This window comes from Papio anubis, unplaced genomic scaffold (genome assembly GCF_008728515.1).
Source record: "Papio anubis isolate 15944 unplaced genomic scaffold, Panubis1.0 scaffold59, whole genome shotgun sequence".
Taxonomy (NCBI): Eukaryota; Metazoa; Chordata; class Mammalia; order Primates; family Cercopithecidae; genus Papio; species Papio anubis.
The window spans coordinates 58637-79507 of NW_022166121.1; the positions used below are offsets into that span (position 1 = coordinate 58637).

Below are 20871 nucleotides of genomic sequence, written 5' to 3' on the forward strand. Positions count from 1 at the left end.
AAGGAAAAGATTGTCTGAGAAGATGATAATTATAACTAACACTGAGCACTATTCTAAATCCTTTAAAGCACTGACTCATTTAGTCTTCACAACAACCGTATAAAGTCCCTAATCTACAGATGGAAAAAACCAATGCACAGAAAGGTTAATAAATTTGCCCAAGGTCACACAGCCAGAAATGGCAGAACCAAGATTTGAACTCAGACACACTCTCAACTACCACATTACACTGTACGGTACCCAACCAGTTAAATGTCTCCATGTCTGAGGGACATCAAGGGAGTTGTTTTAATTCGCATTTGGAAAACAGACCTAGGGCTCACAAGAATATGGCTATGAATTTTAGTGTCATCAACATAATTCTATTTCCTGAGGCCATGGGAAAAATGAGATGGACATTTAGAGTGAAGAGAGAACCAAAATGTAAGGCGCAGCAAGACAGATCCAAGAAGGACACTAGGAAGGAGATTTTTCAACCAGTGATCATCCACAGGCTAGCTCAGTTGCCATACCACAGAGGTACAAACTTGAAGTGGTCTGGACCTTCTCCGTGTGAAAATGGCGAACCCATTCACTATTTGCTAGATGAATGAATTTAACATCTAGCTATTTGCTGGATTTACCATCTAGCTAAAGAATAGCTAAAAGATTCCAGCTTAGATCATGTCATCAGGAAAGGAGGCCTGATAGAGTATGAAACTGGGAAAACAAGAAAAACAAACAAAAAAATGGATGCTCTCAGCTCTTGAAAGGATGATTTATACCCGTGTTTGAGCAAAGTGACTTCTGCCTTCAGAGAAGCAGCAGCAAAGCTAGCTCCTCTCTCAGGCAGCACCCCATCTCATCCATCACCCACTTCCCCCACCTGCCCCCAGCCTACACCCTAAGAGGGCCCCAGCCATGCTGCAGCAACACCAGAAGCGCACAAGAAAACGTGCTGGCGCATAGACAGCGCAAGTAAATAATGGCTCCTGTGATAATCAGCTTTTGTTTTTAATGGGCTTCACATGACTCATCAGCTATCATGTGTGCTATAGCCTGAGCTCTGGCTCTAAATCAAACAAGTTTAAAGGGAGGAAGAAAGGAATAACAGCAAAAGAGGAGCAGATATCTCAAGAAGCCTTAATCCTACAGAGGAAAATCAGAAATGGAGGCAGGGAGAAGACAGTTTCCCCGTTGAGCACTCAGGTACCGAGGGTCCAGAGAGGGCGGAAGCTAAAACAGCTGCAGAGAGAGGCAGCCTAGTTGCCATGGTGCCATCCTGCCAGCCAGCAAGGTTTCATCAGACCGTCCCCTTTCTGCCACAGTTCCTGTCTTGTGGGCAGCAGAAGCACCAAGAAAGAAGAAAAACAGTTGTTTGTATTCTTATGGCCGCAGAGTCGTAGCTCTACAACCTATTTCTACAAGTGACAAGGAGAAAGAGCTAAGAAACAGAGAAAGCAGCCAAGATGGGGCTAAACTCCTTTGGAATGTATTTAATCTAACTTCATTCTATGGATAAAATGCCCTCGTGAATAAACACTCATCCCCAAAACATCTTTTTTTTTTTTTTTTTTGGTATTTATAATCCAAGAACCTTGACACAGAATGTCCGCTTTTTATCAAGGCTCTTTCCCACAATGACTTCTGATAATGGGGCTTGGGGTTCATTCCCAGGTGAAAAGCATGAGTTTGTGGCAAAGAAAACAGTATTTTTTGGTCACCACACTGGAATGGAAGCCAGGAGACTCTGAAGGATGACTTGGCACTAATACAAATCAGCAAATGACTTTAGCACTTCTAAGCCTCAATTTCTTCATCTGTAAAATGAGAAGAATGGACTGGGTGAACACGAAGTCCTTCCACTCTCTTAACCTATGCTCATGGGTGCTCAGGGCAAGGGAACCCTTCCAGGTATCTCTTGTGATATTAGGCTGTCCATGTGTCAGGACCGTGATTGTGCCTCCAGGGACACACAAGTGTGAGAGTGGCTACAACTCAGTGGAAGGAATAAGCAAACACATACACACTCACAAAGTTAGATCCCTGTATTTGATTAAACCATGGGTTAGTGGACAGGAACCATGTCTTCCACATCTTTACACACTCAATATCCAGCACTTACCAGGCACTGGGCTTAACAAATGTTTACTGCATGCAATTTCAGGCAAATCTTTAAAATATCATATTATGAAACTTTTCAGACTGCCAGTTATGGATTGAATTGTGTTCCCCTAAAATTCACATGCTGAAGCTCTAATTCCCAGTACCTCAGAATATAATGTTTTTTGGAGCTAGGACCTTTATAGAGGGAATCAAGTTAAAAAGAGGTCATTAGGGTGGGTCCTAATCTTCCCTCATGGTCTCTTCACAAGAAAGGAACTGTGATCACAGATATGAACACAGGGAGGATGGCATGAAGAGACATAGGGAGAAGACAGCCATCCACAGCTAAGCAGAAAGGCCTAAAACGGATTCTCCCTCACAGTCCTCAAAAGGGACCAACCCCACTGACATCTTGATCTTAGACTTTCAGGCTCCACAACTGTGAGGAAATACATTTCTGTTTTTGAAATCATAGTTTTAAAGCCACCCAGTTTATGGCACTTTGTTATGGCAGCTCTAGTAAACTAATACAATATCCAGAAGTAGAGAGAATTATATAATGAAATCTCCCATTACACCACCCAGATCTTTCACTCCAGCATACTTCACTTTGCATCTCTAAAATATATGGACATTTCCTTACATAACAACAATACCCTTATCAAACCTAACAGAATTAACACTAATTGAAAAGCACATTTAATTCCCAGAAGAAATAAACCTTACACTAAAACACACACTTACATTCCTCCATTAAAACTATTAACACTATTAGGCCGGGCACGGTGGCTCATGCCTATAATCCCAGCACTTTGGGAGGCCGAGGCGGGCAGATCACTTGGGGTCAGAAGTTTGAGACCAGCCTGGCCAACATGGTGAAACCCCATCTCTACTAAAAATACAAAAATTAGCCAGGCATGGTAGCTTGGGGTCCCAGCTACTCAGGACGCTGAGGCAGGAGAATTGCTTGATCCTGGGAGGCAGAAGTTGCAGTAACCCAAGATTGTACCGCTGCACTCAAGCCTGGGTGACAGAGCAAGACTCTGTCTCAAATTTAACAAAGGAAAGGGAAAGGGAAAGGAAGAAAGAAAGAGAAAAGAAAGAACGCTGTTAACACTATCAAAAACAAAACACCAGTAAGCTTGAATTTTTGTCAAACAACCCTCAGAGGATAAGCAAGACTCTCAGAATAATTCAATTTCTTAATCAGCTCTCATATTCAACAATTACCTGAAAGTAAAAACCTGTGTTTATTTATTCACGTACAGAAAATAAAGGAAAAATGCAGTCAGTATTCATACCCACTCCCTGGTCACTGAAAATTCACTTTTCAAACTAATCCCTAGAAATTTAGTAGACATCATTAAGTCTTTAGTTTAAAAATAATATGTGCACTGGTATTGTGTGTTATATTGCACATAATTTAAGCGCATGAAAATTGACATGACAGAGCTCAAAACCACTACCAAAAAAAAAAAAAAGATAAATACAAAACCATACCTTGCCAGGGTAGAGAACCGCTTGTTGTAATTTTCTAAAACGTTAGAGACGGGAGTTACCAACGCTTCAGCAATTGACAATTTCCAATCACATGTCCTCTTCAGGAAGGTTACTTTTTGTCTGAGGTTAAGACAGGGAGAAATGTTAAAGTCAGAATGGCCTACTTAAAAAGGTTTTCAAAAGACTCTTTTGAAAAGCATTCGCTCCATCAACTTTCAAAACAGGCATCGCTGTAAAAACCCACAATCCAGCTAATTAGTCTCAGCTGTTTGTCATATGGCACTGCAGACCAGTCAAGTGATTTTTGCCCCTTTCAAGCTTACCAAGTTCCAATTCGACTGGCCACTCAGAGGGCGGCTTTATTAACCTCTTCTGGTATTAGAAGACTCGTACTTCAGCTCTTTCTTCCTCCCCCCTACCCCGTGAATCAAAAAAGTAGAACATTTGTTTTCTCGAGAAAATATTTAGAAAAGTATTGTATTCTCAAGGCCCTTGAAGGTTATATTCGTATTGTTGCTTACAAATACAATGCCTCATCCAAACAAACGATATGTGAGATCAAATGGAAGTGGCAGGAGGGAAGCGGCTGGATTACTTACCAGACCTTGCAGCTGGCCTCCAATTCCATAAGTAAAACTGCCTACAAGGGAGTCCACCCAGATATCTTGCTGGCATCTCAATCCAACATGTCCTGTACTCACCTCCTCTGCTTTTCTCCACAACCTTGCTTCAATCCCACTTCTCTTCCTGTGTCTTGAATCACACAATCCCAACACACACAGCCAGAAATCTGATGGTTCTCATTAACTCCTCCCTCTCTGCCCCTCCCACTTCCAATTGGCCAGCAGGTCCTAAGGATATTCATCATCTCGCCTTTACTCCAAGTTTTGATTATTTCTTGGACGGCTATAATAAACCTCTTATTTGGTTTTATGATCCCCACGTATTCTTGACTCTGATCCATCCTCCACACCACACCCAAAGTGATCTTTCCAAAAGGCAAATGAGAGTCCATCACTCTCCTGTTAATGGCTCCCCACAATCTCCACAATAAAATTCCTACTCCTTAAGCTTCTGCCTTCAGTATCACCTGCCTCCTGCCTATAAGCTGCCAGAGTCCAGCCATCAGAATTCGTTGTAATTCTCTAAGTTAAGTGGTTCTCAAACTGTGGTTCCAAGACCAGTATTACCAGCATCTTCTACGAGCTTACTATATTTGCACATTCTTGGGCCCACCCCACTGAATTAGAAATGCTGAGGATAGGGCACAGCTGTCTGTGGTTCAACAAGCACTCCAGGTGATTCTGATACACACTAAAGTGTGAGAGCTGCTGCTCTAACTGCACCAAGCTCTGTTCACCAAGAGAATCAGCTCCTTGGCTCCTTGTGCCAGCAATGCTGAGCTGGATGCACCTTCCCTGTGCTTAGTATTTCTACAACTGGTCACCCCTGTATGCTAATTATTCAATTTATTTCTTGGTCTTTGTTGTTGGTTTGTGACGATCTTGAAGACGGGGTTGTATCTTGTTTTTTATTCATTCACCCCCCAACGAGTTATTGAGCACTTATTAATTATTGGGTGAAATGTTGGACATAGAACTAATCAATGTATCCCTTACCTCTAGGAGAAGCTACGCTTTCATTTTGGCAGCTCAACGTGTGACTGAAGACTCAATCTGTCCAATCTAAAAAAACTACCACCAGCCTCAAGAACTGTGGGCAGCTAAGAAAAGTCTGAGCACAACCAGTCTGACATCTCTTCTCATGGTAAATGAAATGGAAGTTTTGTTTCATACCTGATGAAAATCTCATGAAAATGCACCCCTTTCTCTTTTATATATCACAGCAACCTCGAGAATTTTGAGAACAATTTAGTAAGAAAAATGTATCAAGATTTTTAAATCCCAGATGAAAATTCATTAGAGTTAGCTTCCTTTAATTACAAGTTCATATTAGCACTTCTCAAGCCTCAAGATATATAGGAATCTCCTAGGGATCTTTCAAAATGCTAATTCTGATTCAATATTCACGTAGGGGGAGATCAAGACCTTACCGGCTAACACAGTGAAACGCCGTCTCTAGAAACACAAAAAATTCGCTGGGCGTGGCGGTGGGTGCCTATAGTCCCAGCTACTCAGGAGGCTGAGGCAGGAGAATCGCGTGAACCCAGGAGGCGGAGCTTGCAGTGAGCCGAGATGGCGCCACCGCACTCCAGCCTGGGCGGCAGAGCGAGACTCCGTCTCAAAAAATAAAAAAATAAATAAATAATTTCTGTAGGGGGCCCAGGAGTCTGTATTTCGAGTAAGCACCCAGGTGATGCCCAGGTAATACCGACATTCCTAACTCTGGAACTATAATTTGAATAGCAAGTAAAATTATTACAACAATACCATTTTTCGTAGTCTGCTTAAAGCAATAAAACCTTTTTTGGATGCTTTTGCATTAAAATCTTTCTAAAATATCTTTCAGACTTCAGAATAAAGATGGCATGCTCAGCATGTACATGTGGTTCTGCTTCCTCCCAAAATCTCACTAAGATAACAATAAAGAATGTTTTATTTCTTTTAGACATAAACTCACAAGGACAAAGATCAGGTAGTGGAAGCAACAAAATGGTAGAGGCTAGAGAGTAGATGGACTAGAGGTAACTGATTAACAGACCTCGGAAAGCTGACTCTTTATCTGCCAGTAGGGAAATCCAAGAAGGAACTCATCACAGAATCTCCAGAAAGTCTCAGGGATTCAGAACCCCAAAACTTCTGGAATTCGGGGGACCGTAAAATCGGGACTCAAAACAGACAGAATGGTGGTCATCTGCTTAAAAAGCAGCTCAGCTTTTTAAGAAAAGAAAGAAAGAACTACCAAATAGAAAATAATGAGCAAAATGGCATAGTAAGTCCCTATCTATCGATAATTACTTGAAATGTGAATGTATTACATTCTCCAATTAAAAGACATAGAGGCTGGGCATGGTGGTTCTTGCCTGTAATCCTAGCACTTTGGGAGGCCAAGGCGGGCAGATCACTTGAGCTCAGTTCAAAACCAGCCTAGCCAACATAGTGAAACTCCGTCTCTATTAAAAATACAAAAAAACTAGCCGGGCGAGGTGGTGGGCGCCTGTAGTCCCAGCTACTGGGGAGGCTGAGGCAGGAGAATGGCGTGAACCCGGGAGGCGGAGCTTGCAGTGAGCTGAGATCCGGCCACTGCACTCCAGCCCGGGCGACAGAGCAAGACTCCGTCTCAAATAAATAAATAAATAAATAAAAACAAAAGGCATAGAATGACAGAATATATATAAAAAATAAGATACAATTATTTGCTGCCTGAAAGAGAGTCGTTTTAGATTTAAGGGCAGACAGACTGGAAGTGAAGGGATGGAAAAAAATATTTCATGCAAATAGAAACCAAAAGAAAGCAGGGGTGACTATACTTATATCAGAATAGACTTCAAGTAAAAAACAGTCCCAAGAGACCAAGAAGGTAGTTATGTGGTGACAAGGAGGTGAATTCATCAAGCAGATATAACAGTTGTAAACATGTAGGCACCCAACATCAAAGTACCTAAATATATAAAGCAAATACTAACCAAACTGAAAGGAGAAATAGATAATCATACAATAATAGTAAGGGATTTGAATACCCTAATTTCAACAATGAACAGATCATCCAGATAGAAAATCAATAAGGAAATGGCAGGTCTGAACAATATTATAGAACAAATAGAATTAACAGGCACATACAGAACTTTCTATCCAACTATAGGAGAATATACATTATTCTCAAGTGCACATGGAATATTCTTCAGGATAGAACATATAGTAGGCCACAAAACAAGTCTCAACAAATTTAAGAAGATTGAAATCATACTAAGTATCTTTTCTGACCACACCAACATGTAACTAGAAATCAATAACAGGAAGAAAACTGAAAATTTCGCAAATATGTGGAAATTCAGTAACATAATCCTGAACAGCTACTTGGTCAAATAAAATCAAAAGGAATTTTTTTTAATCTCGAGATACATGGAAATAGAATATAACACATCAAAATTTTATGGGATTCAGCAGACGCAGTTTTAAGAGGGAAGTTTACAGTGATAAATGGCCTCCATTAAGAAAAAAGAAAGATCTTCAGTAAACAACCTAAGTTTATACTGCAACAAACTAGAAAAAAGGGAACAAAATAAGCCCAAAGTTAGAAGAAGGAATGAAATAATAAAGATTGGAGCTAAAATTCAATAGAGACCAAAAAAATTTTTAAAAAAAACCAGAAAAGAAAGAAAAGATGAATAAAACTAACTATTTTTTGAAAAAATAAAATTGACAAAACTGGCTGGGCGCAGTGGCTCATGCCTATAATCCCAACACTTTGGGAGGCCGAGGCGGGTATCACCTGAGGTCAGGAGTTTGAGACCAGCCTGAGCAACATGGCGAAACCCCATTTCTACCAAAAATACAAACATTAGCCGGGCGTGGTGGCGGGTGCCTGTAATCCCAGCTGCTTGGGAGGCTGAAACAGGAGAATCACTTGAACCTGGGAAGCAGAGGTTGCATTGAGCTGAGATTGCACCACTGCACTCCAGCCTGGGTAACACAGCAAGAATCCGTCCTCAAAAAATTAAATAAATTGTATTTTACTGAGGCGGAGAGAGAGAGAAAGAGAGACAGAGAGAGAGAGAAAACTTTACCTAGTCTAAAAAAAGAGTAAAAACTCAAATTAATAAAATTGTAAATGAAATAGGAGGTGTTACAACTGATACCACAGAGGTACAAAGAATAATAAGAGATACTCTAAATAATCCAGTCAGGTACAGTGGCTCACGCCTGTAACCCCAGCACTTTGGGAGGTCAAAGTAGGTAGATCACTTGAGGTCAGGAGTTCAAGACCAGCCTGGCCAACATGGTGAAACCCCGTCTCTACTAAAAATACAAACATTAACTGGGGCATGGTGGTGCGCACCTATGATCCCAGCTACTTGGGAGGATGAGGCAGGAGAATCACTTGAACCCAGGAGGCAGAGGTTGCAGTGAGCTGAGATTGTTCCATTGTACTCCAGCCTGGGTGACAAAGTGAGATTCCATCTTAAAAAAAAAAAAAAAGACCAAAAAAAGTGTGATTACATCAAACTAAAGCTGCTGCACAGCAAAGGAAACAATAAAATGGAAAGGCCACAATAAAATGGCCGGGCATGGTGGCTCACACCTGTAATCCCAGCACTTTGGGAGCCCAGAGGCAGATCACTTGAGGGCAGGACTTTGAGACCAGCCTGACCAACATGGCAAAACCCCATCTCTACTAAAAATACAAAAATTAGCTGGACATGGTGGTAGGCACCTGTAATCCTGGCTACTCAGGAGGCTGAGGCACGAGAATCACTTGAGTCCAGAGGCAGAGGTTGCAGTGAGCGGAGGTCGTGCCACTGAACTCCAGCCAGGTGACAGAATGACACTCCACCTCAAAAAACAAAAAAAAAGAAAGAAAGAAAAGGCAACGTATAGAAGGAAAAAAAAAATGTAAATCTGATAAGGGTTTAATATCCAAAATATACAAGAACCTCATACTACTGAATACCAAAAACACACCCAAAAGAAAAAAAAATTTAATGGGCAAAATACCTGAATAGACATTTTTTCAAAGAATACATAAAAAATGGTCAACAAGTATATGAAAAAGTGCTCGACATCACTAATCATCAGAGAAATGCAAATCAAAACCACAATGATTTTGATTACCTCACATCTGCTGGGATGGCCAATTAGAAGAAAAAAAAAAAACAAGAGGTAAGTGTTGGCAAGGATATGGAGAAAAGGGGCCCTTGTACACTGTTGGTGGGAATACAGAGTGGTACAGCCACCATGGAAAACATTATGGAGGTTCTTTAAAATAATTTTTTCAAAAATTTTAAAAATAGAATACCATAGGATTTAGCAATCCTCCTTCTGGGTATAATACATCCGAAAGAATTGAAATCAGGATTTCTAAGTGGTATCTGTACTCCCATGTTCACTGCAGCATTATTCACAATAGCCAAGACTTAGAAGCAACCTAAATGTCCATTCACAATGAATAAATGAAGAAAATGTGGTCTATACATACAATGGAAAAGTATTCAGCGTTAAAAAAGAAAGAAATCCTGCCATCTGTGACAATACGGATAGGTGTGGAAGCTATTAGACTAAGTTAAATAAGCCAGACACATAAAGAAAAATACTATGTGATCTTCCATATATTTAATATATAGAATCTAAAATGTCAAACTCTACACGCATGGTGGCCACTCCTGTAGCCCCAGCTACTCAAGAGGCTGAGGCACAATAATTGCTTGAGCCCATGACTTCAAGGCTGCAGTGAGCTATGATCACATCACTGCACTCCAGCCTGGGCAGCACAGCAAGATCTTGTTTCTAAAAGAAAAAAATGTAATTAAAAAAAAAAATACTCAAACTCCCAGAAGCAGAGAGCAGAATGATGGTTGCCAGGGACTGGGAGGAAGGGGAAATGGGAAGGTCACAGTTAAAGGGAACAAGCTTCAGTTATGCAAAAATAAATAAGTTCTGAAAAGCTATTATACAGCATAATGTCTATATAATACTAATACTGTATTATATACTGAAACCTGCTAAGAAGATAGGTCCAGTGTTAATTGTTCTTAAAACACACACACACACACAAAGCAATAATAATAATAAAGGAGGCAGGATAAAACTTTGGGAGATGACGGATATGTTTATGGCCTTGATGGTGGCGATGGTTTCATGGGTGAATAATTATCCCCAAATTCATCAAGATCTATATATTAAATATGTATAGCCTTTTATCTGTCAATAATACCTCCATAAAGTAAAAATAAACTGTTGAGTAGGGGAAGGAAAGAATGAACAAACAAATGTAGGAACAAATGAACAAACTCAGGTAAGAAAGAGGAGATGAAAATGGTACACTTGTAGCAGGGGTGGATGGAGGAATGAGCTAAATTCTCTTCTTCTGTAATAAAGTATCGACAGATAATGACTAAAACTGAAAAACTGACCATAGGAATAGAAACATGTCATTTAGAGACTAGATGTGTAAACTACTGCAAGAGTTCACTGGTTAACTCTGGGGAGCAGGAAATGGGCTGGGGGAGAGGAGTCTACTGGTTTTTTGTAACAGGCGTTGTAGAACAATGTCCATGTATAACTTTGGTAAATTTGGCAGGGCATGGTGTCTCATATCTGTAATCCCAGAACTTTGGGAGGCAGAGGTGGGCAGATCACTGGAGGCCAGGAGTCTGAGACCAGCCTGGCCAACATAGGGAAACCCCGTCTCTACTAAAAATACAAAAATTAGTTAGGTGTGATGGCACACACCTGTAATCCCAGTTACTTAGGAGGCTGAGGCAGGAGAATCACTTGAACGAGGGAGGCGGAGGTTACAGTGAGTCAACATCACGCCACTGCTCTCTAGCCCGGGTGACATAGCGAGACTCTGTCTCCCAAAAAAAAAAAAAAAAAAAAAAAGCTTTGGTAAATTTTTAAAAATTAATTATTACAAAAAAAAATTTAATGCCCATGGGTTTTTTTTTTTTTTCTTGGAGGATTCAGGACATCACAATAAACCTCACTAACTTGCCATGCTACGTCCTCAAGACCTAGGACCTACACTGAAGTAGGATGTTGAGGATCTGAGTCTGGAGACAGACTGTATGACTTTAATTCTCAACTTTACCACTCACAGGCCATGTGACCTTGAGCAAATTACTTAACCTTTCTGTCTCAGTTGCCTCATCTGTGGAACAGGAATAATAATAGGATTACTTTGCATGGATTTAATTATGTATACCTATAAAATGCCTAAAACTGTGTTTGACACAAAGGAAATGTTCAATAATAGCTATTCTTTTTAATGTATGTTTGCCTCCATAATAAATGGCTCCTGACCACTGTATTGATTTCGTGTCTTTTGTTAATTTATATTTCCTTCTCCCTGCCCTCACCTTTGCTATCAGTCAGGCAGCTATCCCTCACCACAGTAATCCGTGTGCCTTCCTGGGTCAACCCCTACCCCTTCCGATGCACTGTTTTTAATTGACAAGGCACCTGGAAACCAAATAACCCAGATTATTAGAACTGTGTGTAAAATGAAGAAAAATGGGCACCAAAAAATGTTCTGAAAGTTGCTCTGTGAGGCAGGTTGGCAATTTTCAGTATATTAACCACTGTCTAACTCAGAACCCTTTGGCCTTACTATTAACTGTGGGTCAGCAGGTTGGGTGACACTTGGTGGGACCAACCAACCCAGTTTAGTGGAGACCGTCTGAGTTATAGCACTGAAAGTCCTGAATCCCTGGAAACCATATCCCAGCATTGGGCAAATTACTTCATCCTCTTGAGCCTGTTTCATCATCTGTATAATGAAGGATAATATCTGCTTTGTAAGATTCTTGAGGATTAAATGAGAAAGTGTTTGTATAATTCTTGACACATATGGTAGCTGTAGCTATTATACTCACTTGCATATTGTTATTATCAACTCTAGTATCAGGTAAAAAAGAAAGTATTCTTAGAAACATAACCTATAATTTGCTTTATATATAGTGGACTTCAGGAAGCTGCAATGTTTGCTTTTGTGAATTTCCTTCCCATTTTGTAATACACATTTTGTTTCAGGGACTAAGACATATTAAAGAAATTTAATAGTTTAACATTTCTGATTTCTCTACTGGACAAAAGCCTGGCCGATTTCCACTATCTTTTCATAGACATGACTCTTTTACACTATGGGATCCCTGGGTTATTTATGTTAGTAGCTGCTTCTAAACTTGTAGACAGAAATCAGCCTGTCACCTCACAAAGGACATCAGGCATCATATCTGAAATTTGTTTTTAATTTCCATTTCACTTTTTTCCTTCATAATAGCACCAGATTATTCAGTCTTCTAATTATTTAGTGAATTCAGTACATTTGCATGGGGCTGAACATCTGCATCTGCATTTCTAAGTTCTAAGCCAAATCATTCACTATATATGTCAATTCTATCCCTGAAAAATAAGGGCTTTTATCACCAAACAGATGAACTACCATTTCTGACCTCAAAAGCTGAAGCAACTCCCTACTCCACAGTTATTAATGACAGCCTGAAGGAAATGGCTCACATCTATGCACCCCACAGACACAAGGGCAAAGTTGCTATAAGAACAGTTACAAACTTTGGGATAGATAATGGAAAGCATCACAAGTTACTCAAAGCCAAAATATGGCCTAGGAACCCTCTAAGCAGCAGCAGAGACAGCAGAAAGAGCCGGGCAGATAAGACTCTTAATAAAGGCTCCCATGGCCTCTTCTCCCATACTCATATTTCTTCTCCAACCAGTGTCCAAGGCCTGTGAGCACAAAACACAGGAGAACACAGAACTTCAGAGAAGCCTTGAGGGGCAACTGGTCAACCAATTAGGGCAGGTGAAAATGGATCTAGGACTGGCGCAGAATCACCTAGGGTATTTGAGGAAAATTCAAAATTCTGGGTCCCATCCAGGCCTCCGAATTAGGATCTCTGCAAGGGAGGCCTAGGGAATTTGCATTTATAACAAGCTTCCCAGGGGCGTTCTGGTTATACGCAATCAAGCTTGTAAGCCACTGTTCTAGGGAGACAACAGATGGCAAAAATGTACAACTATAGTTAGGCAAATAGCCTGTACATCAAGATTATATCTAACTTCTACTAGCCTCAGATACCAAATCTGTAAAATAGGGATAATAACACTGACCTAGCAAGGTGGATGTGAGAATTAAATGAAACAAATAATAGCCTCACACACAGTGCCTCACATACGGCAAGTGCTCAATAAAAGTCCATTCCCGGCCGGGTGCGGTGGCTCAAGCCTGTAATCCCAGCACTTTGGGAGGCCGAGGTGGGCAGATCACGAGGTCAGGAGATGGAGACCATCCTGGCTAACACAGTGAAACCTCGTTTCTACTAAAACTACAAAAAATTAGCCAGGTGTGGTGGCAGACGCCTGTAGTCCCAGCTACTCGGGAGGCTGAGGCAGGAGAATGGGGTGAACCTGGGAGGTGGAGCTTGCAGTGAGCTGAGATCACCCCACTGCACTCCAGCCTGGGCGACAGAGCGAGACTCCGTCTCTAATGAAGACTTACGACAATAGTTTCTGTTTTGAATAAATATCACCAAGGAAAGCAGATAGCTAGGAAAGTTAAGGCCTCAATGTTAATGACTCATCAACTACAAAGGCCGAGGTCAGCAGCTTTAACCAGCGATTGAGTTATGAAATGTTCCTGCAGACAGTGATTCTCAAGCTTCAGGGTGCATCAGAGTCACCTAGATGGCTTTAAAACACAGGCTGTAGGCCCCACCAGAGTTTCAGATTCAGTAGGTCTGGAGTGGGGCTGAAAATCTGCATTTCTAAGTTCCCAGGTGGTGCTGATGTTACTGGTCCTAATCTGACACTTTGCAATAAAACAAAACAAAACAAAAAAAAAACTATGCTGTGTATATTTCCTGTTTGACACTAGACTGGTTAGTTACATGTATATAGAGGAAAAAACTAAGAAACCAACAATTTCCGAGGCTGTGCTGCCTCTGTCCCTGAGAATCTTACTATGTTGTTTGAACGATGCATACAGAGGACAGGGAGATTTGAATTCTATCTTCCCACTCACTTGCTGTGTGACTCTGCATGAGACATATGATCTCTTCCAGCCTGAGTTTACTCATGCTGGAAGTAAAGGTGAGCTAGGCACTGGTTCCCAAACCAGGCTGTCCACCATCAATCACTACAGCAGTATTTTAAATAAAACATAGATTCCCGAGCCCTCACCACAAACCTAATAAATTAGAATCTCCAAAGGAGAGACTGAAAAATGTGTTGTTGTTCCTTGTGGGTATGTTTTTTTTAATTATTATTATTATACTTTAAGTTCTAGGGTACATGTGTACAACATGCAAGTTTGATACATAGGTGTACATGTGCCATGCTGGTTTGCTGCACCCATCAACTCAAAATTTACATTAGGTATTTCTTCTAATGCTATCCCTCCCCCTTCCCTCACCCCACAACAGGCTGCAGTGTGTGATATTCCCTGCCCTGTGTTCAAGTGTTCTCATTGTTCAATTCTCACCTATAAGTGAGAACATGCGGTGTCTGGTTTTCTGTCCTTGTGACAGTTTGCTGAGAATGATGGTTTCCAGCTTTATCCGTGTCTCTGCAAAGGACATAAACACCTCCTTTTTTATGGCTGCATAGTATTCCATGGTGTATATGTGCCACATTTTCTTAATCCAATCTATCATTGATGGACATTTGAGTTGGTTCCAAGTCTTTGCTATTGTGAATAGTGCCACAATAAACATATGTGTGCACGTGTCTTTATAGTAGCATGATTTATAATCCTTTGGGTATACACCCAGTAATGGGATTGCTGGGTCAAATGGTAATTCTAGTTCTAGATCCTTGAGGAATCACCACACTGTCTTCCACAATAGTTGAACCAATTTACACTCTTTTGTGGGTATGTTTTAAACAAAAGCTTCCTGTGCAATTTTCACATCCAGCCAGTTTTGAGGAGCCATTAACATGGTAATCTTTCTCCAGCATCAAAGCTCTTGGGTCTTTTTGATTTCCAATTCACTGGGTGCTGAGTCTATACTTACCCAGTAGCTTTCTCCTTTTATATCTGCTTCACCTGGATATTTTTCCTATAGGAAGCATACGCTGTCTTCAAAGAAAGGAATCTATTATGCTTAGCAGTTCCACTTCTCATGTATCAATAAACTGGCATTCTGATTTCATTTTAAAAATAAAGTCCAGGATGGGCGAAGTGCTCACAGCTGTAATCCCAGCACTTTGGGAGGCCAAGGCAGGCAGATCACTTGAGGTCAGGAGTTCAAGACCAGCCTGGCCAACATGGTAAAAACTCATCTCTACTAAAAATACAAAAATTAGCCCAGCATGGTGACATGTTCCTGTGGTCCTAGTTACTTGGGAGGCTGAGGTAGGAGGATCCACTTGAGCCCAGGATGTTGAGGCTGCAGTGAGCTGGGTGACAAAGACAAGAAAGAAGGGAAGGGAAGATAGAAAAGAAAGGAAGGGAAGGAAGGGAGAAGGGAAGGGGGAACGGAAGGGAGAAGGGAAAGTAGGAAAGGAAGGGAGAAGGGAAAAAAAGGAAACTAGAGGCCCTTACAGACCACAGCTACCTATGTGGATCTCACACCTACTACAATGAAAGCAACTAGGGGATTTTAAGCAGAAGGATATGACCTGAATTCCTTTAACTTTTTAAAATTTTGTTTCATGCTCCTCAGGAGTGTGAATTCCTTTTTTTTGGACATCACTGGCTTTGTGTGAAAAATGGGCTATGGCAGGGAGGCGCAAGAATTGGAACGGAAAAGTAGCAGTACAGGCCTTTAACCAGCAGCTGGCACAGAGAAGGCACTTGGGTATTTCTGCACTGCTTTAACACAGGGAAATCATGATATACTTGTTTTGCCTCCTAACATATTTCAGAGGAGTTCAAGGAAGAGACTCTGGGTGTTAGCAAAGTTCCATCTAGAAGTCACTTCCTTTGAACAATACACACAATTTTGGATTGTCCACAGTACCACTGGTTCCAATCAAGAAATATTAGAATAAGAACATAAAAAGAACACACCAGGGAACCAGCAGACCAGGCTTCTGGAACCATCCCTGCCATCAATGAGCCACGTGACCTGAGGTACAGCTCTGGACTTCTGGGAGGGGAGCCTGAGCTACAATTTCCAAGGTCCCTACCAGCTCTTAAATTACACAATTCTGTAAGTGTAACAAATGTGGTTTCCTTATCTGGGTGGCAAAATGGGCTGATGACTCAGGGTGAGGTTTTTTGTTACTGATTTTCAACCTCCCAGAGAAGCTCTAGTGAAGCTAGAATCAGGGTGTTAATAAAGAAACTGTCCCGTTTTATCATTTCCTTTCCAGGGTATGGTGGTCAGCCGGAAATCTGGGAAGTAGACATTCCCGGCAGCTGAGAGCTTATCGTGCAGAAACTGAGAGCCCAAGTCCCTGTGTAACCCTTCAGGTACATGTTCTCTGTGGTCGCTCATGCATGTGGCTTCTGCTCACGTGGAAGCACGCAATAGACAGGCCTCTCACTTCCTCCTGCTGGTAGGCTGTTCCGAGAGGGTCCACTCCTCTCTTATGGCCAACCTGGCACCTCCACGAGAACCCCATTTCGCATGATCCCTGGGGGCAGTGGTTCTCAGCCTCAACTGCAACTGCCCATCAGAAGCCCGTGTGGAGACAATAAATAAATAAATAAATAAATAAATAAATAAATAAATAACAGGCTGAGCCCTACCCCATATTTACTGACTTAGAATTGGGGTGAGGGAACCCAGGAGGCGGAGCTTGCAGTGAGCTGAGATCCGGCCACTGCACTCCAGCCTGGGCGACAGAGCCAGACTCCGTCTCAAAAAAAAAAAAAAAAGAAAAAAGAAAAAAGAAAAAAGAATTGGGGTGAGGGAGAGGTTAGAAAGACAACAGTGGTAGAGTTAGGCTTAGTTTTACATGATGGCGAGAACGTGTAACTTGGGAAACTGCAAGCCAAAGAGGTTTGTCTAATGCAGGGTTTCTTAGCCTCGGCACTGTTGACATTTTAGGCAGGATAATCCTTTGCTGGGGGCTGTCCTGTGTACTGGGAATGTTTTGCGGCATCCCTGGCCTCCACCCACTAAATGCCAGGAGTTACTCCCCAGTTGTGACAGTCAAAAACGTCGCCAGGCATTGCTAAATGTCCCATGTGGGGTGGGGCAGGCGAGAAAATCAACCCCAACTGAGAGATACTGGTGTGATATCACATAGTTAATAATCAGGAATATGGAGACTAAAAACCGACCTACTGATTCCTGACTGCGTTGATTCTTCCACATTCAAGCAGGAGCTCCGGAACACAGGAACGAGCCACCGCCTGAGGAAATATCACAGCCCACTTCACTACACAGCCCTCTGTGCCTAGGGCAGACGTGGGGCCTGGGACAGCTGACCTTGTCCCTAACGGGAAAAGTCACATTAGGTCTCTAGTATTTGACTGTGAGGACAATGCCTTATCTTTTCAAGGACCGCTAGACCTCTTCACTCATTCTTGGAGTTGTTTCCTTGTAATGATGAGATGTATTATGAAAATCACTATTTTCATAATGATTTCTTAGCAAGAAACAAAGAAATCCTGACCACAATCATAGGTTATATTTTAAAACTCTTTGGTATTGCAAATGAACATTTAAGCCATGACCTATTTCTGTATGTTTCATTTCCCCTCTTATTAGGGCTAGTACAGCAAGAATAAAAGTATCCTATTATCATGTTTAACTAGCTGATTTAGACCTTGTCTTTGCTTTTAAAGATACAAATACACAGGAGATTAGTATTCAGCCATACCCTGATAGGACCTGACCAGCCTCCCATGAGGTTGGGATCAGGCCAAGGTAGATAAACTGTAGCAAATAAGGATGAACAGGTTTTTCAGTCTCTTGGCAACCAATTTTATTATTATGCTTTGACCTGGCAGCTGGTAAGACTTTATATGAATTAACCAACCAGACTATGAAAAAACAAGATTAGTGGTTCTGAAATATGGTATTCAAATAGCAGTTAGAGAAAGCATGTTCACTTTCAAGGCTGCTTTCTTTTAAAGAGGTACAAATAATTGTAATAAAAAATAATAAAATATTGTTTAAAAAGAACAGATCTCTAGTAAGCAAGTCACATATACCTGTCTATCTACCTTGGTCCTTGTCATATGTATATCTTCCATATTCATTCTACCAAAATAAAAAGGGGTGAGGAGTTTCGTGGGAATAGGCCACTCAAAGCAAGCAGGCTTCCCATAAGACAACACTTAGTTGTTGCGGAATTATACTCAGTAAGACCACCTTAATCAAAGCACCTTACAATAAATACTCAAGAGGGTCAAAAGTGTTAACAAAACCATAAACAAAATAAAAATAGGCCAGGCGCAGGGGCTCACGCCTGTAATCCCAGCACTTTGGGAGGCGGAGGCTGGCAGATCACAAGGTCAGGACACCGAGACCATCCTGGCTAACAGGGTGAAACCCCGTCTCTACTGAAAATACAAAAAAATTAGCCCAGCATGGTGGCGGGCGCCTGTGGTCCCAGCTACTCAAGAAGCCAAGGCAGGAGAATGGCATGAACCCGGGAGGCGGAGCTTGCAGTGAGCTGAGATCGTGCCACTGCACTCCAGCCTGGGAGACACAGCGAGACTCCATCTCAAAAAAAAAAAAAAAAAAATACATTGAACTACAGGCTTTCTGGCATAACAGCAGGGAAGAGAACCACGTGGGGCTTTCAACAGTCATGTAGCCCTCAGAGAAAAGTCAAGGTGTCTCATGAGAATGGCTTTGACTGCCACATGTTGGATCTGGGGACTGAAGGACAGTATGATAATGAGGTGATCTTGAGTGGATGGCTACAGATGTGATTAAAGGTCAACATGAAAACATAAGCAACTTTTTCATGACCTCTTAAGGGACGGGATTATGCAGCAGAACCACCGCTGGTCCCACAGTCCCATGTCCAGCTCTGCCACTAACTCTATGTGACTTTGACAAAGTGACTTAACCTCTCTGGAGTAAATTCCCTTAACTATAAAAGACTAGAGATAAATGAAATGTTCTCTAACTTCCTTCTAATTCTAATACTTCTTGGGTTTACAAATCCTCTCTTTTGGATACATGCACAATCACTAAAAATCAGCCACGGCTCAATCATTCTTTGGACATTTTCACGATCGATGCAATTTCTATGCATAAACATAACCTCCAACTAGGGCTGCCAGACACAAAACAAGACACCCAGTTAAATATGCACTTTGGAATAAAGAACAATTTTTTAGTAAAAGCATGTCCCAAATAATGCATAAGATATAGGAAACAATTATTCAGTGTTTATCTGCAATATTTAACTTTTTTTAGTTTGCTAAATCTGGCACCCCACCTCTATCCCCACATTAGAATCAAAACTCTTCACTCCATACACATGGGAGGTTGGCTGACTAAAGCACTACATGGTAACCTTCTGTTTAAGGCAACATATACAGAGGAAAAACAAACAAACAAAAAACAGGAAAGGAGGAACAAAACTTTCAGCATTCCTCTTGAGTAAGAGAGGCATCTAATTTTACTTGACACTAAATCAAATATGAGTGTTACTAGACCTCAGTCATACAAGTACCTGCACAACGAGAGTGTCCAAACAGAGCTGAATGCTCTCTACTCCACACACCTTACCCTATGAACACAGGTAAATGACAGACCCCTTATCTCTGCCTCCAGCTCAGGGCTCCTGTCTGCACTTGGGGAAACCAAATCATAAACTCAAACTTCCTGACCAAGAAGCAGAAGAACAAATACGGTCCAAGCAAAATCTGCATGGGGCATAAAAAGTGAAGGCTATAGAAAGGATAAATTACTCTCTTCAAGAACCAATCTTGTTTTAGCAATGGCAAGACAATTTCCCTTCGCAGGGGCCTGGTCAACATGGTGAAACCCCGTTTCTATTGAATAAATACATAAGAAATGAATTTCCATTTTCTTAAATATCCAAAAAACTTCACTCTTCCTAAATCAGCACAAGAGGACAACACCCTGGAGATAGGCACTGAATGGCCCTGCCCAGTTTGCCCAGGATACAAACAGAGGGTTCCGGTCTGCCACCGTGGAAAGGACCGACAGCCTCACCTTTCCACTTATTTGAACTTCCCCTTTTTAAGGAAGATAAGACTATTATTTTTGGGAAAGTAGGACAGAAGATGAGAGACTTAGGAGATGCTGGTGTATCTATAGACGTTGCTTCTCTTAGAAAAAAAAAATGGATAGAATAGTAGGAAAGAAACAGCAGAACACTCTACAGACATACCAGCCTGAATGCACCTGTTCTCCTCTGATCTTGGAAGCTAAGCAGGGTTGGGCCTGGTTAGTACTTGGATGAGAGAAATGGCAGAATGATCCCTATTGCTCCATCTTCCGTTCCCTTTTTCATTAGTTCAGCACCTATCTTTCTGAGCGCTTAATGTATGTCAGAAACCATTCTATGTGCTGTGGACATCACAGTGAGCAAGGCAGATTCCTGGCCATCATGGAGCTTGTCTTCTATCAGTGAAAGACAAATATCGTGTGTATGTGCTGGTTTGTGTATGACAGTACTATAAATACTCTAAAGAAAACAAGGCAAGGTAAGGGGGCAGAAAATGATGGGATGGGTGAGAAATACTCTTTTAGATGCGGTGGTCAAAGAAGGC

The 20871-nt window shown here is 41.4% G+C and overlaps 1 protein-coding gene across 6 annotated transcripts in view; it reads right to left on the minus strand.

The window, feature by feature from the left end:
* Positions 1 to 20871, minus strand: part of LOC101012967 (ras-related protein Rab-27A) — a 68639-nt gene that overhangs the window by 44066 nt on the left and 3702 nt on the right. For 3 of the 6 annotated variants that reach the window (XM_031662363.1, XM_031662362.1, XM_031662359.1), the window contains exon 2: positions 3586 to 3705. Coding sequence is in view for 1 of the 6 variants with exons in the window: in XM_031662365.1 (XP_031518225.1) it covers positions 3586 to 3705; positions 4287 to 4600 (434 nt within the window). In the remaining 5 variants the exon portion in view is untranslated. Of the gene's footprint in view, positions 1 to 3585; positions 3706 to 4286; positions 6623 to 17451; positions 17524 to 20871 lie in introns of those variants that run through there. The other 3 variants (XM_031662360.1, XM_031662361.1, XM_031662365.1) reach the window with 3 other exon arrangements.